General features: G+C 38.2%; 1 protein-coding gene across 13 annotated transcripts; it reads right to left on the reverse strand.

Annotated features, from left to right (window-relative positions):
• Window positions 1-183: 183 nt before the first annotated feature.
• Window positions 184-23240, reverse strand: ZNF207 (zinc finger protein 207). 13 transcript variants are annotated; one of them, XR_011729832.1, is made up of 15 exons: window positions 23031-23217; window positions 21371-21497; window positions 20800-20938; window positions 20051-20218; window positions 19275-19350; window positions 18744-18791; window positions 16505-16605; window positions 15314-15474; window positions 14434-14526; window positions 12997-13239; window positions 12190-12349; window positions 11509-11692; window positions 11200-11279; window positions 7004-7058; window positions 1957-2623 (listed from the first exon to the last, which is right to left on the reverse strand). XR_011729832.1 is itself a non-coding variant. In XM_071763918.1 (13 exons), exons 1-12 carry the CDS (start codon window positions 23069-23071, stop codon window positions 11532-11534), a joined length of 1518 nt encoding a protein of 505 aa, XP_071620019.1. In that variant the 5' UTR covers window positions 23072-23217; the 3' UTR covers window positions 10935-11279; window positions 11509-11531. The 13 variants fall into 13 exon arrangements, 10 of the variants coding, with proteins under 10 accessions (XP_071620019.1, XP_071620020.1, XP_071620018.1 ...); XR_011729834.1 differs by lacking the exons at window positions 14434-14526; window positions 18744-18791 and having other exon boundaries at window positions 184-2623; window positions 16535-16605; XR_011729833.1 differs by lacking the exons at window positions 1957-2623; window positions 18744-18791 and having other exon boundaries at window positions 5093-7058; window positions 16535-16605.
• Between the last annotated feature and the right edge of the window lie 681 nt (window positions 23241-23921).

The raw sequence follows: 23921 nt of genomic DNA on the forward strand, positions 1-23921 counted from the left end.
AGATAACCAGAGAGCTAGGCCAAAGTTCTTTAGACCATAACATGAGTGAAGGTGGATTTTATACTTCTGCACACTTTGGAATAGCTAACATTTGTTGCAATAATCTTTCCCAATAGCTAACATTTGTTGCAATAATCTAAAAAGGTCCTCAAGAAAAGGAAAAAAAACAACCCCACACAGAAACAGTGTTTCATTTGTTTAATCGGATACTGTTACAAAGCAGTAGACACACATTACAGCCTTGTATATGTGCAATGATCCACTCCTGAAGCATACAGTTCACAGAAGTTTCCCAATGGATGCAAATGATGTCAGCTCCATATTTTCTTTGAATCTTCTTTGTAAACTGAATGCTATAAGATTAAGCTAGTTTCTGTTACGAGTATTTGCATGCATTAAAGTGATGTACATACTTACCAGTCTCTCTCAAATTCAACATCAATTATTTTGCCACTTGTCTACTGAACAGATGAATAATCCCATCCCTTTCATACTACTTACACAAACGCAGTACCAAGTTTCAGAAAAAACCTTCAACACACACAGACTTCTGTGGCTGTACTGCTACTGAGAGGGGACACAATTCAGTATGTGCTTTAAGGTACCTGAAGAAGACAGCAAAGCCAGTTTGGAGTCTGGGTTCGCTGCACAGTGACCATAATCTCTGAAAGGGTGACTCAGACACATCAAGCAGAAGTCTGAAGGAAACAGTGTCAGCTTACTCACTGTTTGCACATGTACCGTATCGGGACTGGGAAGGAAGACTTCTGAACCACATTAGACTGGACAGCTGCTGTAACGATGTATTAGAAGTTGAGCTACACCTTAAAAGACTTCTCACCTGGTTCTGAAAGATCAGATTCCTAGTGTTGTTTTGGTCCTGTCTCAAAGAAAATAAAACTCAATTCTACCAAAAAGTACTGTAATTAATTGCCACAAGAAGTTTCACAAAGAAATGACGTTTTACCCAAGTTCATGTTAGGGTCTACCCTGGAGAAATGCAGCTTTTGTGGATCAGACACTGAGAACCACCACTGGCCTTCAGTTATCCCCACTGATTGCCATGCTGCTGTACAAGTAGTGTAGCTCAGCATCCAACCACTGTCAAAACTCAGACTTCCCAAAGTAATTCAGCAGCCAAAACCAATCAGTTTTTCATTCTGAGTTATTACTGAGCACTGCATGACATATCAGCTAGGGTCAACCACAGGACTTAGAATAAAGATGCACATATTCTGTTAACAGGATAATGGCCTCACAGCAAGATACCCCTATTATTCACAGAGATATGCCATTAAGATTTAGAAAACAAAGGCAAAGCTAAGTTACAGATTTTATGATTCACCTTTTTTTTTTTTCCTTCTTCTTCTTCTAGGGACAAACAACTATATAACATTCAAGTGTAGCTATTCTAAAACAGGTGAAGATACAATCCCCTTAAAACTTTTTATGTTAGTATGATGAATTCTGCAGTATCAGGTAAGATTTCAAAATTCTAAAAGCAGCAATACTGCTGGAGGTGTCACATCACTCATGAAACCATGCTAGACCATTCAGAGGACCTGGAAAACTAAGGTGCCTGTACAGCTACCACACTCATATATAATCTTCCCAATATCTGGTTTCTATATAATTATCAATCAACAATGTCACAAGACCCTCAAAATCCAGTGTGTGATAAGATGGCCTTGGGAAGTGAACTAAAGCAGCTGAGACTGTGCCATGTGTTACAGCACAGAAAGCTTTCATCTCCCATGCTGATGACATGGAAACAAGGTACAAAAAGCTTAAATAAAAAAATGTATGCAGCTATTCTGGAGAAGGTTGCCTCTTTTACCCAATTACAAAGAATCTCTATTTCTTTTAATGTGTAAAGTGTTCTGTAAAAGCAAAATGCCAAATTTCTAGGAATATGGAACAGGACATAAGAAAAAAGAACAGAGGAAGAGCAGCAGCTCCGGGATAAGATAAAATGGCTTGGCAACATTTTATTTTTAGATCATCTCTGAAGTGCTGATATGGGCTAACAATAAAAAAAAAAAAAAAAATCAGAACAAGCTCGTGGCTTACAGGCCTAACAAAGTAAAAATCTGTTGGTAAGAGTAATTAGCAATAGCTAAAGGAAACTGAAATAAAGATTACATTACTGCTACATATTCTTACAAACAGAAATGCTTATTACCAAACACAACAAATATAATATCCTACAATTGGTTCACTGATAGAAGAGTCTCTTCTATAACACCAAGTTACTGAAGAAGTGACTTCAATTTCAGTCTTCAGTTTTCAGTAACAGCAATAGCTATTTGTTAAAGTTCCATATTAAATTTTCCTTACAAGTGCTGGCAGATATTACCTACCCACAAGTGATGTTTAAAACCATTACAGATTTAAAAAAAAAAATAATATCTAGATGTTCACTCACTACTGGAAACAGTAGTAGAAAACAGATACATTAACATATCAAAGAACCAAAATTCCCCTCAGGTACTTAAGTGGTATCATTTGAACAAATTATTTCAAATAGGAACATCAGGTACTTACAGATTAAACTAACCTGTACTGGCAGTGCTGTGGAATTTTTCTTCTCTACCAGTAAGTAGCAAATGCTGAAATTCTGCTGCTAGTTAACAGAAACACAAATTGTATTAAACCAAGGAGTTTAACCCATAATTTCGTTTTCATTTTTAAAAACTGCCAAACTTCAGTAACTTCAATTTGTTGCTTAAGAAAAGCATATGAAGTAAAGGTAACTCTAAAACTTCTTTAACTTTGCCCTTACTTTCTGAGAGTTTTCATACATAAGCCAGAAGTTTAACAAGGTAATCCTATTGCCTACCACAAACAAAGGAAATTACAATACTTACATCACCAGGTTCCTTCATTAACCAGTCTCCTAAAGTGGGTTTTCTTATTCTAGGTTTTACAAATGGAAGAGTAAAATGTGTTTTCTTCCACTAAAATTAATCAGAGAGAAGCTAAAAAATTCAATGCAAGTAACACATATACAGGTAACCCAATAAAAACCAAAAAACAAGCAAAAAAAAACCCCTCTGCATGATATTTCAAACCATTACATTGTTTCCTAAGTTGAAGACAGTGAAATGACTTCTTTGGTTGTATGGCATTAACTTCTGGCCTATATAAAGCTGCTGTTAGTTAAAACCATTTATATTGGCTACTAAGGGCAGCAGAATTTGAGATCCTACAAACACACTCTTTCTGAATAGCAACTGGAAACATGGTTAAGATTCAGACAAAACTTAAGAAATAAAATTTGATAGGTCAGAAGCTTCAATCTGGGATAAGGCAGTTAGCCAACAGTGATAATGCTTTAACTGCTAACAGGAGAAGCTTTTAAGGAAGCTTTCAAGCTCTCTGTGTATTTGTTTGGTTTGTTTTTAGTTAAGATGACACTGGCATTAAAATTCTACTATTAAACCTTAAGGTAAGTTCAAGACAATATTTATAGAGAAGTTAAATTCATTGTCATTAAACCAGCATTATTGCTAATTGTTCCTATTGCAAAAAAGCCTGTAAGAAGCACCTCACTATTTCACAATCATGCTCACTTATAAGTACCAACCCTCTAACAGTTCATACCATGGGCAGTCAGGATTCACCAGGATGCCAAGAACAAACTACTGAGCACAACATCCTGGATCCTGGGGTTCAAGACAAGATATGGCTGCCCACAAAACCTGTTCCCTCACACAGACCTTCACCAAACTAATCTAAAAATGCACTCTCCATATAGCAGACTCTATAACTACTGTGCTCAAACTGTATTTTCTGTCAGAGTCTTAATGAGAATCTGCGTTCTGATAATCGAAAGACCACACAAAGCTGCTGTTCACAGTGCCTTAAAAAAACTTCTATTTTCAGAAACTTCTGTTTTCAGAACTTTAAAAAGTTTGTTACATACATTTCACTTCAGAATCACTTCAATTCTATCTCAGGCCGTTCAAAGGCTGCCTCAAAACTTCTTACTCCTGTACCTACTTGCCACTACTATTACATGATATATGGTAGCCAGCTACATTTTTACAGAACCTACTCCCTACCATTCAAATTAAAAGCAAAACAAAACAACCAAAAATCTTCCTCAGTTCCTCAGAGAATTTAAGGGCTAGTCTGTTAGACAAAACACAGAACACATAATGACCTCATCTGACAATTCTAAAGCAAGCCAGAATTTCATACATGGTACGTATTTAATTTGCTACACATCCCCTTCACTTCTTATTAAAAACAGTGGGTGCAAACTCACCAAATTTAGCAGAATATCAGTAATTCTTGCCCTTTAAAAAAAGAATAAAAATGTACCTCTACTTAACCTTAAAAAACCCAATAAACTCCTCAAGACTTACTTCCACTTGGACTGCTGCAATACTGTAGTGGCAGCAGAAACACACTGCTGCCCTTCCAAATAAAGGGACCTTGTTTATAGTGTCATGTTTTGGAACTATCCCCATTAGATCCACACCAGGAGGCAGGAAGTAAAACATCATTAACAGAACTTCAAAGAAAGAGCCAAGTATGAACCATTTGCACTAGATGAGAGTTTTACAAGTTGTTTTAAAGAGATGACAGGCCAGCTGGTTTAATAGCTGAGGAGATACTCCCAGCAAAAAGCAGAGTCAACGTGACATCCTTGTGACCAGAAAGACAGCAGCACTTGCACATGCATTTGTTAGGACAAAATTTAAAGCAAATAAATGCACATCATTACTTGCTGCAAATTTAAGGACAAACATCAGTCTGCAGTAACAGATCAATGACACAGAAGTAATTTGCTGAAACTACTAACTCCCAAAGACAAAACACAAAAGATCTCCCTGTCCAGTCCTTTAGAAGCTCACAGAAAGGACAAATTTGTAAAGGATGGGACTGCAGTATGTGTGAACTACCCACCAGAAATTACAAGCAATATTTGCAGTATAGCAGGAAAACCCTGTCAAACTCTCCCTTAATTCATGCAGTAACACCCTGCAGAATTGTGTTCATGTCGGATACTTCCAGAAGTAGTGTGCAATTTATCTTCTTGAAATTGTCTAGAAGCAGCTTCAAGAAAAATTTCCACAGCAATGTGTTACTAAGAAAAGCTACATTTTACTCAGAACAAAGAAATGGTTCATTTGCTCCAAAGCATTAGTACATATAGAGCTTTATCAGTGACACAGTGAAAATAGGATCCACATTTTGGATACATTTCTTTCATTACTATGCCCGACCTAATTATTTTCAACAAAATTGGATCAAAGCAATTTCTATACATTAAAAATTTCTACCTCTCATCAAGGTATTGATTTATAAGATACCATCCAGGTGTGGATCTAAGTAGGGACTCCACTGGACACAAGAAACCATACATATCTGAATTTTATCTTTGTGTGTTTGATTACAAGCTGAATATGAGTAGCTGGATAAAAACTACCTAGCACTGGTTTGGTCTTACATGGAAACTTAACAAAGTTCAGTATCAAGCATTTGAAATTTGACTTTTTTTCATTTTGAGTCTGTAAGCAAAAAGAGCCAGCCATACTGCACATAATTTTTGGTTAAAGTTTCCTTAAATATTCTGTGGAAATAAAAGCTAAGCCACATGCTCCTATAGATTGAGCATATCAAACTAACACTACCTGCAATAGTATCTTAAAAATCTTCAGTGTTATCAAGGGTAGCATCACAATGAAAATTAGAAAAGCAATGCCATGCCCAACAGTAATTTTAGAACAGTTAACAGAGGATATGTCAATTTTCCTAATCTACAATTAGGGGGGGAGTTGCACACAAAAAAATAAGGGGCAGACTAAAAGCAAAGCACAGTACAAAACAAATGTGAAATCCATTCTTCTAATGAAGTTAGAATTATAACTCTATCCTTTAATAAAAATTTCTGAAAATCACATTAGGGGTCATTACTTAGCAAGAAATTATATAGTCTATGCTCATCAAGAAAAGGCTACAAATTTAAAAAATAGTTTTAAGGCCTCACTCCAACACTCTTGAATTTTCTATTTCACTAGTGGTATTTCACTTTAATTTCACTGCAAGACCTTCTTGGACAAAAACTCTTTTTATGAAGCTGAAGTTGTCTTTAAGCAACTCAAGCGTTCAAGGCCACTATGTGCAACAAACTAAGGAGTAAAACTAAAACCAATTTTTCTTCACACAGCACAGAGGCTTTTGCTAGTCACTGTGTGAAAGAAAACTTCAGGTAACCACATACCTAAGCAAATTTTGAATATGCAGCAGAATTCCATGAGCTTTCAAAAAAGTGCTATGATTTTCAGTATTGTCAAAGTTTGGTGTACTTGAGATTGATGAAAAGGTTTTCCCTGAAACTGCCAGGTGGAAGATCTGCAGGTTCCATTTCTCATTCTTCTACTTCACCAACCTGAATCTCTGTTTCTTCATAGGGCTCTACATTAATACTTCTTGTGATGCAGCTCACGTGTGCAGCAGTATTAACATCTTAAATCCAAGGAAACTCTATTCTATAATTTGAGCTACACAATTTTGTGACTGTAAAGACTGTTTTAACTTACTAGTTAAAACCTAAGTATTTTAAGCACTTCAACCAATACATCCCTCAGAAGAGGAAATATTAGTAATTAACATTTAGATGCTGCTATTTCTGAGACTACTCAAAGTCACATTCCCAAAATCAAATACAGCACAAATGCAATGCAGGGGAAGAAGGGGAGAGGGGGCAGTGTGGCTGAAGGACTACCTGAGCAGATTTGAAGGAAAGGCATTCCCTTAAGAGAAAAGGTACTCAAACATCTAGAAACATATTCCCTCCCCCTAAGACTCTTAAAAATGCAACCATAAAAGATAAATATTAATATAGAGCCCATCTACCGAAAGAGAATAAAAACCCTAACTTAAAATAAATTTAGGGGCCTTCACCAAACTTGCTGCAAGTTTGGGGACATAAATATCCAACAGCCATAAAGCTGTGAAAGCCCCCAGAATGAATAAAATAAATCCCACTTGCCTCAGACTGAACAGGGCAACACTGAGACTCTGCCTCAGCCTGTCCTATGGCAGGGCTATAGGAAGAAGAAAAATTTAAATTTTAGAAAAAACATGACCCAATTAAGTGAAAGACATGCATTCAAAGTTAACAAAATTCCAGTGATCAAGCAAACAAAAGAAAATGACTGCTATAGCACCTATTTCTTTAGGCCCCAACAAAACTCCTTACAGTTGGTAGCTATTTCTGAATTGGACACTTTGCATCTTGATCAATGGAACACAAGTCAGTTGGTCTTGGGGTATTTTTTTCCCATAACTGATAGTACTTGCTGTACCACTTGACAAAAAGTAGAGTTATAAATTCCATCAGCCACTGAAAATGTTCACCCTCACCTCAGTATCTATGTAGAAGCTAGACCAGTACAATTATTAAGACATTTACTATTATTTTTAAATGTCATTAGTAACCATTTTAAATTGCAGCCCCAGCTCATGGACTGACATATCCATCTCAATTTAACTGAAGAGTCACTAATGCCCTTCTTGCTGTTTATAAAACTGAAGCAATCTTGATATTTTTTTATCTTGCATGCAGAATTCTTTGATTCCTATAAAATAAGTGTAGGTTATGTACTCCAATTTTATCCAGGTTTCAAGGAAGTTATATAGTTCTGTTTAAACACTGTTCAAGAGCTTCACACACTAAAATATTTGCAGAAATCATTGAAGGCAGATGCAGCTGAATGTTTCTAGAAGCTTGTTTATATTCCCCCATGCATGCACAGAGCGAGGAAGTGTTATCCACTGAAATTGTTAGATATACATCCCAGCCTCAAATTTATTATTAGCATGTAAATATCTCATCTGTGGAAGAAGGAAAAAGACCCAATCCAAATCTCAGAAAATTGAATTTTTAGTCCATATAAGCCAGCTAAATTTTCCAGATTTTATTTAAAGCAACCTTTGCCAAAGGCAAAAGACATTTCAAAGGCATATGAAATAGCTATGAAGGACTTCTGAAAAACTAGCCCATGCTGTTCCAAGGTTCTTTCCTGCTAGTCTCAACACTTTTGCTTTAAAATCAGCAGGTATGAAATCAGTCTCACATAATGATACATCGAGACCAGGCATAAAATAATTTAGAACTTCTTAAACACATGCTAGATGCCATAAATTTTAAGTATTTTGCTAAATGTATTTTCCCACCTGTGTCTGAAGATGTTCTTGCAGCCTGCTTTTTTTATTCAACATTTATGAGACTGATCAAAATCCATCTGCATCGTTTTAATTCAAATTAAGGATTTGCCATGGCAAATGTAGGCTAATACTGAAAAATAAAGCTTTAGCCCATGCAATTGTATCACTAGATTCCTGCAACAGATATAAAAGAGATTTGCTATTCTGTCATCATAAAAGGCTTCTACAATCTCCTTCCAGGGAAGAGAGAAACTAAAGCAAAATCTGTCTGCATGGCTGCACTCCATTAGAGATTTTGCTGGCTCAACTATGTTGTATTGTAAACTAAGCCTTAGTCTTTACACAAACAATTAGCACATTCAAAGTAGTTTCTCTCTTTTTGGGAAAATGCACCATAAATCCAACTCTCTGAATATTAAGAAGCAGTATCCAAATAAATGAAGGCAGGGACCACCAGACAACATATGCACTGAAATACCCAGCTGTTTATAGAGAAGAATACACACAAGAGACATAGGAGGAACTAAAGGTAGCCACATCACAGCACTTACAGCACAGAAATGACAGAAGCAGGAAAGTATTCACATGAAAAATCATGGAAAAATTGTTCACCTGCTTGCTGATTAACTGTTAGAGTACCATATGAATAACAAATGGCAGTACTTAGTTGAGGGACTATCATAACATTACAACTAAGGAAAGCTCAGTCTTAATATGTGTCCAACCTGTAAGTCTACATAGTATTAGCTACAAAATGGTACTATTATTGGTACAATGAGACAGTCACTATTTAAAAGAGGAAAACTCTTAATTAATACAACTTGCAGAATATGCTGAGTTAAGAGTACATGCAGTAAGGGTTTTAAGCATTTATCCCAATAAAAGTAGGGGTCCAAAACCAACATACCAATGAGTTATGCAAAGACACCAAAGGGAGAAAGTATTTACTTTACTAGGGGCAGTGGAGTAAAGCATCCTTACAGCAGCAATATGATCTTCAGAAAAAGCTACAAGGCCTATAGTTTTAAAAGCAGAAATTAAGATCCATTCACAATGTATTAATTTTATGTGTAGTATTATAAAAAGCATGAATGTAAGACACTAAAAAAAAATTCTCTCCAGTGTTTTGTAATTATCCTCATTAGATAAAGAAAAACAGAAGGCAACTTGAGTATAAAAGCACTGCCTGGCAAAACAGTTTCATCTGTTAGACTTGTGTATAAAGCAAGATGAAAAGCTAACAGAAGATCTGACACCAAGGCCCACTCAGCACATTTGCAAGCCAAATACTGCACATCTGACAGGTGATCAGCAGGTTTCAGTGATCAGAGAGAACTGCTTCTCATCAGAGGCTTGGAGTTATGGTCTTAGAACTACTAACACTTTTTAAAAAAAAAGTGCCTGATAATTTGTAATGGTTAAACTAAGGCCATTCAGCTGCAATTCATGTACTGGGTGTTACAGTGCTTACATGAGCCATTCCATTACCCCAAGTCTGAAGCAGAGAGAATGTAGTATTTTAGTTGTACTGTATCTGTGGACTGTTAAAAGACAGTACAGAATAAAGCCACGTGAAGTACTTGAGGGCAGCTAAAAAACCAAGACTTCCAAGACAAAGAGCCAAAACGCTCAATATTATAACTAAGCAAAAAAATGTCCACTATCAAGAAAAATATTAGTGGAACATAAATTGATATTAAAATGTTGATAAAATTTCTAAGCTAGCCTGAAAGAGGTATCCCCATAAATCAAATTGCACAGATAAGGCTTGAGGCTGGAACATGTATTTAAAGTTGACCTGCAAATGAAAAGTTCACCAATCCTTTTCTCCCTTGTGATGAGACCAGGGAAGCTCTTACCTCCCTTCCCTCCAACGTCTCCCTCTACATTTTAGTTCTTATTATAAATACAGCACACTAACAAGGGGATACTAGACATTGAGAGACTTACAACCTTTATAACTCTCTCATAAACAGATAAGTGACTAATTCACATGGGCAAGACCTCTCTGATAAATAATGAGAAGAACTGACTACAGTCTCTCTTACTCTTAGACACTTTCTATTAAATGGCTCAAGAAACTCAGCCAACATCTGAACATAGCACTTAAGAGATCGTTCATCTTTCAGACTTTCCCAAGATCTGAAATTCTGAACATTTAAAGTAAAAATAACAGCATATTACAAATTACTCTTGCTCCTCTTGTCTTTTGTACACTGGTCAAACTGCTTTTTCTCTTTTGCAGGTCAACTTCAATACAACATCAACTGGAGGTCACTCACCCATGTGACATGCACCTAAGCTTCTAGAAATCTTAATCTAAGACTCCTGAAATTCATATGCCCATTAAAGAGAGTCAGCCAAAGAATGAACTAACAGGACACATCCGGCACTAGGATGCATCTTAGGACAATCACTTCTACATCCTACAAGTTCCAGGACTAGAAAACATTTAAGATTTATTGAGGACAAGAAAGCACAAATAAAGAAACATATGCATTAAGAGAAGTCACAACCAAGAGTTAAGATGTGCCTCCTGCAGCCTCATTTTTGAGGAGTGAGTTAATAAGTGTACAGGTCTTTGTCTACTCAGATGTGCAGCTAAGGAGTGACTTAACTTTTAGAACAACAAATTCAGATCTTATCAAAACAGCACCAATAATTGTGTTTGTTACACCAATAGCTACCATGGCATGCATCTGTACAAACCTTTCAGGCAGTTGTCCACATCTGGTCATGAATAAAAAGGCATATAAATTTTTATCTTCTTTTATTACAATGAAGTTTATAACAGTACAGAAAAGTCACACGACCTTAGTGGGTCAGTTTACTTAAACCCTGGAACAGGAGTAACTCTAAATACATTAAATATTGTTACAAGTTCAGACTTAAATGTACAAGTAGTTGGGAACAGTTACAGCCCTCACCAAACTATGTTGGGGACATGAAGTCCAACAGCACTTGAAGTGCTGTGAAGGCATCATTTCACAAAGAGCAACATAATGTCACAGAACTTGCCTTTAAGGTGGTATGTTCATGTAATTCCAGCGCCTTCACAATTTAACGAACCATATTTACTATACTTCACTTCTAAAAACCTAGATGAAACATGAAAAAGAAGCCATACAGTATAAATTGCAACATCAGGAAAAGTTCCTGTTATTATTCCAAATAATTTTTTTCCCATGTAAAATAAGAATGTCCAATAGCTCCTTGCATGTGGGAAGATACTTATTTTTTTTTTTTTTAAAGTCACAATGAAGCCTTAATTGACGGAAGCTGGGCTATATTAACAGCACAAGATGAGAAAACGTTTAATCTCCAAACCTATTAGAGCGTCTGCAGTAGCATCAGTAGCGGCCGCCCTGCGACATGACCGGAGGTCTCATTCCCATGGGAGGTCGAGGAGGTCCACTCTGATACGGGGGCACCATCGGAGGTCCCTGACCGTACGGAGGCATCGCTCCAGGAAGATACCCTGGCATGCCCTGGTGATGAGCACCATACTGACCTATAAACAGAACATTGAAGATGCAAAGTGGTATGAAGAGAAAAAAAGGCCTTTGATGCTCTGTGGGAACTGCTCAGCAATAACTAAAACACCTGTTATCATTGTTTTCTGCACAAATCCAAGATGTAGCCCATACTGGCTTCTATGAAGAAAATTAACAATTCTGTCACAAACCAGTACATACATCTGAGCTTCTGCCATGATCTTATCTGTGTGAAATGTAACAACTGCAAAGACTTATCATAAACATATGACTAAGTTTATGCCTTTCAACAGGTGATTCCAACCTCTTCAAGGTCAGAACAAATTTATTGAGATGTAATCATTGTTATCTTGTATTTTGCAATATCCACTATGATGCTGACTTCCCATATTGGTTTTGTTTGTTTTGTGAAAAGCTTCACCCTCCCCACCAATATATGTCACTTTGAGTTTTAGAAGACTTTATACAAAGGCAAATCTTTTCAAGAAATGAAAGCTAGGGAAGTTATGATTACCATGAGGTGGCATGGGAGGTCTCATTCCTTGTTGTGGAGGGATTCCTGGCTGTGGTGGCATCATACCTCCAATTGGTCCAACTGGTGGATTACCCAAGGAAGCTTGTCCCGGTCGAGGAAGATTACGCTGATATTTAGGCAACTGTGCCCTTCTCTCTTCCTACAGCCAGGAACAGACAGACAACCATAACACATAGTAAGGCTCAAATGTACCAAACTAAAGACTATAACAAAGCAGATTACATGTACTACATTATTTCAACTATCCTACAAGTTCAAAGACCACTAGTAGTAACATTACACAGCAGCATCAGGATTTCCCCCACTTCCTTCAAAATTACTGTATTAATTCACATGGGCCAATCTACCATTCTAGCACAAATCTTCCTCCCTCAGCTAAAGAAAGCCTGTTCCTCATACCAAGTTGAGAAAAAGGTAACAACAAATCTAAAGATATCTGAACTGAAATTAAGGTTGCTTTTATATATAAATCTGAGTGTAAAAGCACTGAGACTACTCCAACCTTAAGTCTTTTGTCCTAAACTCACTTGCTATACCTATTTGACATCAAGGTCTACTTTGGGGTCAGTAACCTATCACTAGCAGAGCCAAGGCTTAGATCCTGCGACATTCCAGTCAGCACTTTGCAACTCAAGTTCTCTCAATACTTGGTTGTTACACCAGTTAGGCACAGTCTGTACTCTCACCGTGATTAAAATACACATAACGCAGAAGAAATACTATTTCATCAGCCACATCAGCAAAAACAGCATTTTTCAATATGACAATGAAAATCTTTTAACTTACCAGTGATATATCCTCATCTGGATGGATCAACTTACTGGTTGCACTGGTTGTTGTGAGGGTTGCAGGCTTACTTGTTATAGATGTAGCTGGTTTAGCTGCAGTACTGTTTGTCGTGCTAGTGGTTGAGGCTGTAGACTGCGTGTAAGCAGGGAATGTAGGTTTTGGGGGTTCTGTTGTTGTTGCAGGTGTAGAATTCAAAGGTTTGAAATCAGTACCAACTGGACCTGGAACAGCTGCCGCAGCCTGTGGAACACAAGAGATAGATCAGTATTTATTTCTCAAAGCATAAGAAAACCTATATGATGTCTGTTAAACCTCTGAAACTTTCCAGTAAGATACATAATTAAAACAAGCTTGACAAAAGTAAAGTTCAGCCTTATTGCACACTAGAGCAACTGAAAAAAAAGACAAAATAAACCCCAGTATATACACATATACACACACGCACACACACACACACACACACACACAGGAAAGTCTAAAATTTGCAGGTCAAAAGCCACAACTAGAAAAAAGGAAAAACAACAAAACACCCCCTCCGCTATCACAATTTTTATCTAAAAATACTGGAGTTTGGTAAATGCCTCTTTCCTGATTCACTGTTCCATTAATAGTCTAAGTATAAATTCACAGTTCTCACTAAACTAATAAAATACTTAACCATTAGAGTCTGGCTTAAAGTGTTAGTCATTAAAATTAGGTATTTAAGAAATATTTTAATTCAATATTTAAGAAAGCTCTATTGTGTCAGTGTTTAAGCACTGTCTCTATAAAAACACTGCAGTATTTTTCATAAAGTACTCTCTCTCTCTATGGATCTTTGATCTCGCTTCTGAATTAAGAATCAATATGAAAGGCAAATACGAGATCTACTACAGATTCCAGGAAGTCATATTTCCTGTATTTTTCTTATATTAGAAAAGTTTGCTTTACCAGGCTCTCTCTGAGGATGCAATACTCTCCAAAGCAAGCTTTGGTTATGAGAGAATGCTTTTGCTTCTGGTCACAGTACATTTACAATTATCTGAACTTTCTAATCAAAAGAAAGTATTTAATTTTTGCACACACTGCAAGTTACAAAGTTCCCTGTATTATGATGTACTATATTACACAACATAAACTAAAAAGCCTTCACCATGCATCAAGCTAACCACTGCCCACTAAAATGCATTTAACTGCTTTCATGCTCTTTTAACCCTTTAGAACCAGGATGCAGCATTTCATTCTTTCACACTAAGGAAAATTGGGCACTTTGGTATGCTTATTTCTAGTAAGATGCAACTCGCAATTAAGGACTCTGCAGTTTTTCCAGCTCAACATAATGAGGAATGTAACAGAAATTATTGAAAGATGTTTAGTCAATTTCAGATTTGTACAGAACGGTCCAAAGGGTTAAGTTGCAAAGCAATTTGTTTTTAACTGTGACTTCCTGCGTACTTGTGCTGTGCTAGGAAACAGAGCGTTAGAAGATGCTGACAGACTTTCTGAATTGGAGGAAGCTGTACTTGAGCTTGTGACAGGTGTCCCCATCTGTAGCATAAAAGAAAGGAAATGGTGAAAAGTCTCCAAACAAATGGGTGGATAGTAGCCAAATGAAAGGATTTCTTATGCTAAGTCCTTTCTTACTGTGGTTTTGTAAAAGAGTACCTTCCCTGCAGAAGTCCAAAATGCAAATTAGTACACTATGAAGGTTTCTGCAACATACTTCAAAGCAAGTAAAAACTTCAGAACAAGTGCAATCAAAGGGCAGAGGTCACAAGACACTACCGATCACCCACTTCCCTCCCCAAAATATCTGAACAGATTTTTACTACCTTAACTTATTCCTAAACTTATTAAAAGTAAAAAGCCTCCTAATTTAGGCAATGGTTATGCAGTTTAACATGACTACAGAGTAAATTTGTACATCTATAGGTAGAGAGCCATTATGAAAAGAACAGGAGAGAACAAGTCATGTCAAGGTTTATACTCTGGAAATTTTAGGTAAAGTTCTATGCAATCAGAATCCTGTAGCTGACTAACACATCTCACCCACCCAAAGCACCCTTAAAACAAATAACTAAAGGGATTAAAGAAGAGTTTGGCCTACTCCTTCCTTGCCCACATGCTTACAGAACTTCTGCCTGGTTTCATGGTTGTTGTAAGACAAACAAAAGACTCTTAAAACTCATTCAAGCAGTACACTAAATTAAACGTAAGCATCAACACAAGCAAGAAACTTAACCAGTCCTTTCTTGGGTCTCCTCAATAATAAAGAGTAGACAATGACACAATTTGAAGAATATCACCAGAGATTCCAGGCTATGAGCTACCTTACCTGCCCTGCACTTGGGAAGAGTGGTTTAGTAACTGGAGGCTGAGGGGTAGGTGCTGATGCAGCAGGAGCTGGAGGTCTGTTAAGAATGCCCGGTGCTGTAACAGGCTGTGCTTGGGTCATTGGCGGCATTCCAGGTCGAGGACCAACAGGAGGTGGCATACCTACAAACCACAAAGTAACACATCAGGCTGAGGGGATTAACAACACCCCTTACGGGCTACTGTTAACAGTGTTTCTTAAAGACTCTCTCAAAAAAGATGTATTAAGGCATCAGTAAAATAAAACATGACAAAGGGTAATGCTAGCAGTCAATAAATGTCCATGTACAGGCACTAACCTCACAGTTCAGAGCAATACTGAATTGTATTTGCTATAGAGCTTCAATTGCAAAGTGTGTGCTCTCACAACACAATTAAAGCAGTAACTGTTTCCAAGACGGGGTGTTTATGCTGCCAAGCACACCATAAGGTTGTTACAAAATCCAAAAGATGCAGCCATTATGAGCAGTATCAGAACTGTGACCAAAACGCAGATCAGCTTTGCTAGGGGTCTTTAGCACAATGGAACAATGACACAAGTTTACTTTCTGCAGCCTCTCATCCAACAGCCTCTCATCCAACCCCATACAGTTCTACTGTATTACTGTGCAGAACCAGGCTGTTAACATCGTATCAATGACATTTGCCTATGTCAATGGGAAACCAGAACATCTCAAGCCATCACAGTGTGGCTGCAGGTCAGGTGCAACACTCTCAGAACTTAAGGCTGTTAAGAGCTGCACAAACTTGAGAAACATCTCTCCTAGCTATGGTAGGAGACCAAACTCCCAGTTAGTTTCTTCACACAGCAGGTTCATTTCTTGGATATTTATTTCCAACAACATTTTCAATCACTATGATTTTCCAAGTACAGCCACAGACATTAAGAAAGGGATGAAGAGATACTAAGCAACACAAAAGCCAGAGAAGGTGCAACGAGGAGAATCTATTCTAATTTTTACTTCTAAAGTGGTACCAAATACAAATAATTATTTATAATCAAAAGCCATAAAGCCATAAATCATAGTTAGCTGTGCACTACAGTAGCTTCTATGGCAATCAATTCCCGCCAAGGCGGTAGCATAAGTCTGTATAATTCTTTATAGAAATCTCAAATCTCAGTGGAAAGAAATAAATATAATTTTGCTCTCACCATAGTACGAGTTCGACAACCCTGACCTACCTGGTGGCATACCAGGCATAAGAGGGGGTATTCCTGGCCCAGGAGGCATCATTCCACCCATAGGCATCATCCTAATGAACAGAAGATAAGCATTGGTATGAACACTCATGATAAACTCTTAGGACAACTGGCACATACCTGTATCAGATAAAAATTTATGGTAAATAACTTCTCAGAGGCAATTCAATAACAGCTGTCTCCACACTTAGAAATGTTTTCCCACAGCAAAAAAAAAACACCCAAAGAAACAAACAAAAACCCAAGAAAATCCTTAAACACCTTTTATTTGAACTAAATTCCTCAAGCTTTCACTTCCACTATTGCCAGATTTCCAGAACTGGTGTCTTTGTTAAAATCTCTTTCAGGCTACTAGTTTCAGCAGAGTGTTCAAGAATCTGATCTTGGTACACTCAGAAAATCTGTACATAGTAAAACCAGCTAACTCCATCACATTGAATGTCTGTACATCTGCTATTACTCTTTTCTGACACCACAAGTCTATTTGTGGTTATAATACCCTCATACTATTTTAACTTATTCTCCTCCTAGTAACCTGCAGACAGCCTAAGCCTGCAAAAGACTAATAAAATAGAGATCACAGGATAAGAAAGCTCCTGGAGTTTGAATAACATTAAATATTCCCTATACTAATAACAGAGAAGTGGGATTTTTAGTTTTTCTTTTAAATGAGAAGTCCTTATTAGGGTAAATTTTTCCTTCATCTTAAAAACAGGTTTGGGTTTTGTTGTTTTTTTTCCCTTGCTATTGATGCCTGCAGAAAGTAATTGGTCTGTATTTCCTAATAGAAATGTGGCACCTAAATAACTCCTTTTATCTTCATCTACTAAATCACACTACAAATGAATACAAGTTCCCCATGTGCATTATATACATACAACCCTTAATACAAGCAAATTCCTCCTGCACAGGGCTGCAATTCCATAAAAAGCTGTTTACAACACTGTTTTAAAACTAGAAAGCTGTGTAACAAACCAAGTGGAGCTTAAATTTGCGTCATTTTTTGCTGACACTTGAAGCTGGATTAGTGAAACAAAATAAAGGAAAGCTTAGTACTTAGTTAGCAAGAGAAGCAGACACATTGCAGGCAAGTGCACCCCAAAACCCCACTAAGAAGTTTCTATTTTTATGATAAAGTCAAAAACTTTCACCATTGCTGTTCCAAAATCAAGACAAATTACCAGCAACAGAGGAGCATTCATTCTGCAAAGCAAATCACTACCCAGTCTTATTTTTATTCTTGTCTACCACAGCCACAAGTGCAGAAGCAGAAATGAGAGGGAACATAGCACCCTTGCCCCTTTTTTGGATTAACAGCTGAAGAAGGCCAAGTCAGCCTTGCCACCCATCTTGACAGCTACCTTTTAAGACACACACACAGAAAAGTGCTGCATGCTCTCTGCCTGCTGCCACCAAAAAGATAACCTGAGAAGCAGCAGGAATAGTGCCAGAACTAGTGTCACACTGGCAGCAATTTTGCTTTCCTAGGTCCTAATTCTTCTTTGCTCGTTTTTAAACAAACTATCACCACATTAAGCAAAAAATTAGATTAGAATAGATAAAAGCATAATGTAGCACCACCTCCCTTCCCTGAAATTTCACCAAAATGCAAGCGAAGTGAGCTTTTGGCAAATTATTTTATCCTTTACTAGATCCTCATCACGTTAACCTAAGCTTACAGAGTTTAAGGGGGATTAAATACCAGCAAGCCTGGTAGAACTCCGCTCAGTTTCCATCCAGAAAAGGTACACCCATAATGGGCATATACAAGATGTTCAACTATTTCATTATTTTAAATTCAAAGACTGTTAAAACAACATTTATGTCTCAGTAGAGAACAATGTTCTACCTCAGGAAATTTTAGAACTTGGAAGCAAAGTTCCTGCAGTATGTCCTACAGTGTAAAAGACAGAGCAGAGCAAGTTGTGCTCTAGTGCAAGAGAGCTTGCAAGTCCCTAGGGATCTACTTCATTACTATTTTGTAGAATGCATTTTTCAAAGTTTGTAATATTCATTGAGGTTAAGCACAGAAACTTGGAATTATACAATAACAAAACCTAACTAGACATTTCTTCCAAAATTCTTAGGCAATATTCAGAGGTTTTCAGTAAGACAATTTTACACTTATAAAAAACATGACATAAAATGGCATAATGAAATGTACCTAGAATTACATTAATGAGATGCTTACATGTTTCCACCACAAAATGACTGCATGTATTTTCTCTGTTGATGTAATCTGTGAAAATTTATGACAAAATCAAAAATCTAACTATGATTTTCCAAACACATTGTGATAGGGTACGGTGTCAACCCCAAACAAACATAAAAACCAACATCTTACTTTTGCCCAAAGTACAAGAAAATTTAAGCTAACAACATTTTTTTTCCTCTTAGGTTGATGACTGCTAACCAGAGGCACAACATAATGTGCAATACACAAAGGAACAGCAGTTCACAGACGGCTCTAAACCAACACAAAGATTTAAATTACTATACTACTACTCAATAAAGAGAAAGGCAACATAATTTATACATAAACTCGTAGTTAGGTCATATTTCTAATGTTGGTTTACAGCCATCCAGTTCTTTGGTTAGTCTTAATATTAAGGTTAGAGAGTTCACATACATACACTTTTCTTTTTAGCTTTACTTTTTCTGTGACAGTTTAAAATGCAAAGCATGAACATGTAATAAATATGAAGTCTTTCTTGCTACTCACCCAGGTGGCATTCCAGGCATCACTGGAGGCATTCCAGGCATCATAGGTGGAACACCTGCCATTAATGGTGGTATACCTAAAAAGAAACACAAATTTCAAACAACTCAGACAATATCAAGTTACTAACAAAAATCTCATCTAATAAAACCAGACTGGATAGATGCTTTACAGGAAGATGTAAGAGATTACTTTTTTGAAATAACACTGCTTACAAATAACACAGTAAAAACGATTAACTGCAAATCTGACTTAGATTAATTGTTCTCAGCCCTGCAAGACCATGTACATTTTCTTAGTAGTCCCCAAAGAATATACCTTGTCCTTACAGGAAACATGTAATTAAGAACTGCTTTCACTCGCTGACATTGGTGGAAAGTCTCTCCTCAATATATCTGTAGCCTGTGTATAAATTGCCTGGTCTATATTAGCAGTCTATAGATATGCAGCAGCCTTTCTGCCCTGTTTCCAAAATATGGCTATAAAATACCACAAATAACACTTGCCAGACTTACCCTTGAAGTAATAACCTGCCTTACTATCACATTAACATTCCTTCAATCTAGACACAAGCATTAATTACCTAAATCTACTTTACACAGGAAGATGTGTGTGCACACAGAATGGAAGAAGGGGGAAAAAACGTGAAGGAATTGCTTATGTGCACCTCACAGTAACGTTTTGTGACCTCTTAACACCCAGTGTTAGAAAGGACAGATTATTATTCCAGCATACAAACAGCAATCTATTTCTGAAGTTTTTCAGTAACACCATCTTACCTGGAGGCATCCCTGGGGCACCTGGCACAGGAGGCAAACCTGGCTGTGCCATTGGGGGAATGTATGCCTGCTGTGGCTGAACTTGCTGGGGTTGAAATGAAGTTGAAGCTGCAGATTCATCATCTTCATACTCATCAGAATCATCCTGTTGCTTCTTTTTCTGGCTCTCTGTTAGGAAGTACAATGTATACGGTCACGCTGAAGACAAATTACATTCTAGAAATTTCATTTCATCTGGGATATATTAGTTGGATTGAAAATAATCTTTAAATCATATATGTTTGAAAATTAAAGAGAATTAAGTGTAAGAAAAAAAATGTGACCCTACATACCCTACAAATAATAAAGGGATAAAAAGTGACTTGTAGTGTAATGACCCACAACACAAATGGGGGTCTTGCTTCATGACAGCCTCATGCCTTCAGAATAAACCAAAGTACTTCAAACAAATATATACCTAAACAGCAAAGAAATCTAAGTATTCAGGCACCCACCAGGCTTGTATCAACCCTGGCCTTTCCTCCCCTTATGCTCAAAAGTAAAATCACCATTCCCATATTCATTAGGTAACTGTTACAGCTGCACTGGCACACACACATTTCTGAACAAGAAAAATAGCTCTCAGGCTTCAAAGAATGCATTAAACCCAACCCTTACTCTTCTGAGAAGGAAGAGGTGTATCACACAGCTTAGTATCACTAAGAAACAGCTGAGGGGAGTAACAGATAATGAGCAAAATAACACTTTACCCTGAGTTTTTTGTTCAAGTAACCGCCTCCGTTCCTCCATATCTTTTTCTGGAATGCCCTCCATGCCATAAATTTCCAGTTCAATGTCTGTTCTTCCAGGAATAGCATTTGGAACAGCATCTATTGTTTCTTTATGTACCTAAACAAAACCAACCAAACAAAAAAAGCCTTCTGACCACAATTCTGGTTAGATTCTACAAGTTCTTCAGCCAGTTTCAAGATACAAAAGAAATACCCTTAATGGAAAGAATCTCTCTGGCCAAGCATTTCCTTGTTACATGATCCCTAATCACTGTTAGCTACTATTAGCTTCTAAAAACAGTTTACAAAAACTTGTCTTCTGAATGCCAAGACACTACACACCCTTCACTCCTATATCAGATCTCTACTGCACACACTCCATGACTGCTGACAGAGCAGGGCTCCTCATTCAGAAACAGCCCATTACCGTCCTTTTTCTCATCAGTTTTTAAGACTCCAGAAGCACCAAACCCACATCTTTTAATGGCTACTATTAATTCCTATTTTAGAAACTTAGGAAGAAAGCTTAGGTAAGTCTGAACCTTCTTACCTGCATGCAATGTATCGCTAAACCAGGTCCTGTATACAGTTTCTTATGACATATATGACATTTAAAGTGCTTTGCTTTTTGATGCTGTATAAGGATTTTTTCATCATCAAAATCCCTGTTACAATACCTATTGAAGAGTGTTAAGGAAACATCTGAAACCAAAAGTGACTTTCCAAAGAACACTAAGCTACCGAGACTCATTTTTCCTCAAGCAAAAAGCAGCATAAGAAGCATTCAAAGCATGACAAATCTGAAGCCAAACCTCCTCCTCACACCATCCAGCATTTCTCTCTTCAGATGGGTACAAAATGGGCAAGATTTCTGCACACAACCAGAATATTTTGATACCATACTTCTGGATACAAGCCTGTCCACTTCTAAGTTATTTCTAAGTGGACCCATTGCTTCTCTGCACACAATTAGATACATTAAAGAGGAAATTGACTTGAAATCCACAAAAGGGAAGTGAATCTAAATACTCAAAAGTACATATTTAGAAACATGTAGGTGTTACTAACATTCAATAAAAGGTAATAAAGGTTTTAAGTAAAAATGCTCTTCCTTTTTCAGTCATCCATCCAGCTATCACTTGTTATCACACTGCACAGCTTGCTGCAATAATGAAAGAATTCTGGTTTTCAACAGAAACATTTAAACCTAAGATATTTCTGGATATCTATGTGACAGAAGATGCAAGCAGCAATTTCTTTTCTGCAAAACAGAATTAGTATTAAGCACACACCAAACACTTATTTATAAGCAAGAAAAATACACAGTTGTTATTTAGTAGCTGTTCCTTATTAATGCAACTTGTCCCTCACTGCCACCAAAACTTGAAACATATTAACACCCAAAATAGAAGCATAGGTGCCTTCCGACATAAGATCTCAGAATAGCTTTTAAATTTACTAAACAATTCTAGATTAGGCAGAAATATTTTAAAGAAAAAGTAAATCTACAATCACCTCCCAGGGAAAAAAAAAAAAAAAAGCAAGCAAAAAAGAAAAATGGAGGAAAAAAAAAAAAAGAGAAAAAAAAAAAAAAGCATATCATGAAGGAGTGATGGAAGAAAAACCCACCGGTGTTTCTGCATACTAAGAAATTGTACGTGACTTCGATGCAGCAATTATAAATTTGAAAGCCCTCGCCCACAAAAAAAAAAAAAAAAAAAAAAGTTTTCAAAGGGTCTCTTTTAACTACATCTACCTTACTTTTTCTAAATAATTGTATTAATTAGAGGCTTTTCTTCTGTTGACCTTCTAGCCCCCGCGAGATAAAGACCGTTCTCCATTTTCTCCACGACCTCACTACAGGAGCGCCAGAAGACTGGAGGAGCTGCGGCCTGCCCTGTTTTTTCGGATCGGCCGTTGAGGCCGAGGCCTCAAGCGAGGCAGGCGGCAAGGGACGGAGTAGGCCGCGCGGAGGAAGGGAGGAGGGGCAGAGGAAGGGCACGGACTAGGCCCCATCCCCGCGCTGAGGAGCACAGAAACCAGAACGGACCAAGAACGGAGAGGTAACGAAGGTGGAAAGAAGGAACAAGTCCCATCCCAAGACAGCCCAGAAGCCGAGCGGAGAACGGGACAGGACGGGACACAGACCCGACTAGGCCAGGCCGCTCCCCTCCTTCACCTCACCCGCCTCGTCCCACATAGAAGGATACCAGCACCAAGGCTTCAGCTGCTTCTTCTTTTTACGGCCCATGGCGGCGGCGGCACCCCCAACCTAGACGGAAAGGAGACAGCCGAGTTGTTCCCTCCTGAGCCGCGATGCCCTCAGCAGCCACACCGCGGACGGGAGCGAATCAGCCACAAAATGGCCGCCGCGATCCCTCCTGGCGCGACCGCCTCCGAGCTCCCAGCCTGCACCGCGGCGGGCGGGCGGGAGGGAGGGGGCTGCCCACGTGACTGGAGGCTGCCCCTCCCGCTGGGCGGTGCTCTCAGCCGCCATTTTGTTAGAGCTGCGGTGTGGGGGGGGCGTTGGGGTTCCCGGCTCCGTGTTTCGTGTCCAGGAGAAGCGGGTCCTGGCTTCCCAACTAAATCTAGCTGGACAAGAGGCCCCAGCTCGCAGGAGACCTGCTGGTTTCCTGCAGCAGCTCAGCTGCAGGGCTTGGCTGCTGTGCGAACTGTCTGATATTTATGAGGCTTAGCTAGCATGTGTGCTCTTTCACCAAAAAAAAATAAAATTCAGAAGCAGAGTTGGCTTTTAAAAAACAGGCAGCACAGCTGATCTTGTCCAAAGCGGTTTGAGTGGGTCTCGCCTTTAAGTCAGAAAGCAGCCTTTGAAGAATTATCTATATTGACACAGGTACTATCGTATCTATATCGCACTTTTCAGTAAATTACATCAACGCAGCTGCTGCAGCAACAAGAGCTATTTCAGCTTTACCGGGCACAGCTCTGGTTTGGGTGAGGATGTGGCCTTTTGCACCCTAACCGGTTCGAGCTCCCCTGCCCGCTCACCCCCCACCCATCTCCCGGGTGCAGGACGCAGTCTCTCCGCGGCCGTGGTTGCCCCACCCTGGGCTGGGAGCAGCTGCAGCCCCTGCCCTGCC

This window comes from Heliangelus exortis, chromosome 20 (assembly GCF_036169615.1).
Source record: "Heliangelus exortis chromosome 20, bHelExo1.hap1, whole genome shotgun sequence".
Classification (NCBI taxonomy): Eukaryota; Metazoa; Chordata; class Aves; order Apodiformes; family Trochilidae; genus Heliangelus; species Heliangelus exortis.

Excerpts from the sequence above, each read along its gene's own strand:
- ZNF207 (XM_071763918.1), bottom strand. The coding sequence starts at position 23,071 with ATGGGCCGTAAAAAGAAGAAGCAGCTGAAGCCTTGGTGCTG. Across the intron at positions 21,498-23,030 it reads CAGCTGAAGCCTTGGTGCTG|GTATTGTAACAGGGATTTTG; the intron begins GTATCCTTCTAT and ends ACTCTTCAATAG. Across the intron at positions 20,219-20,799 it reads ACTTGAACAAAAAACTCAGG|AGAGCCAGAAAAAGAAGCAA; the intron begins GTAAAGTGTTAT and ends ACTTCCTAACAG.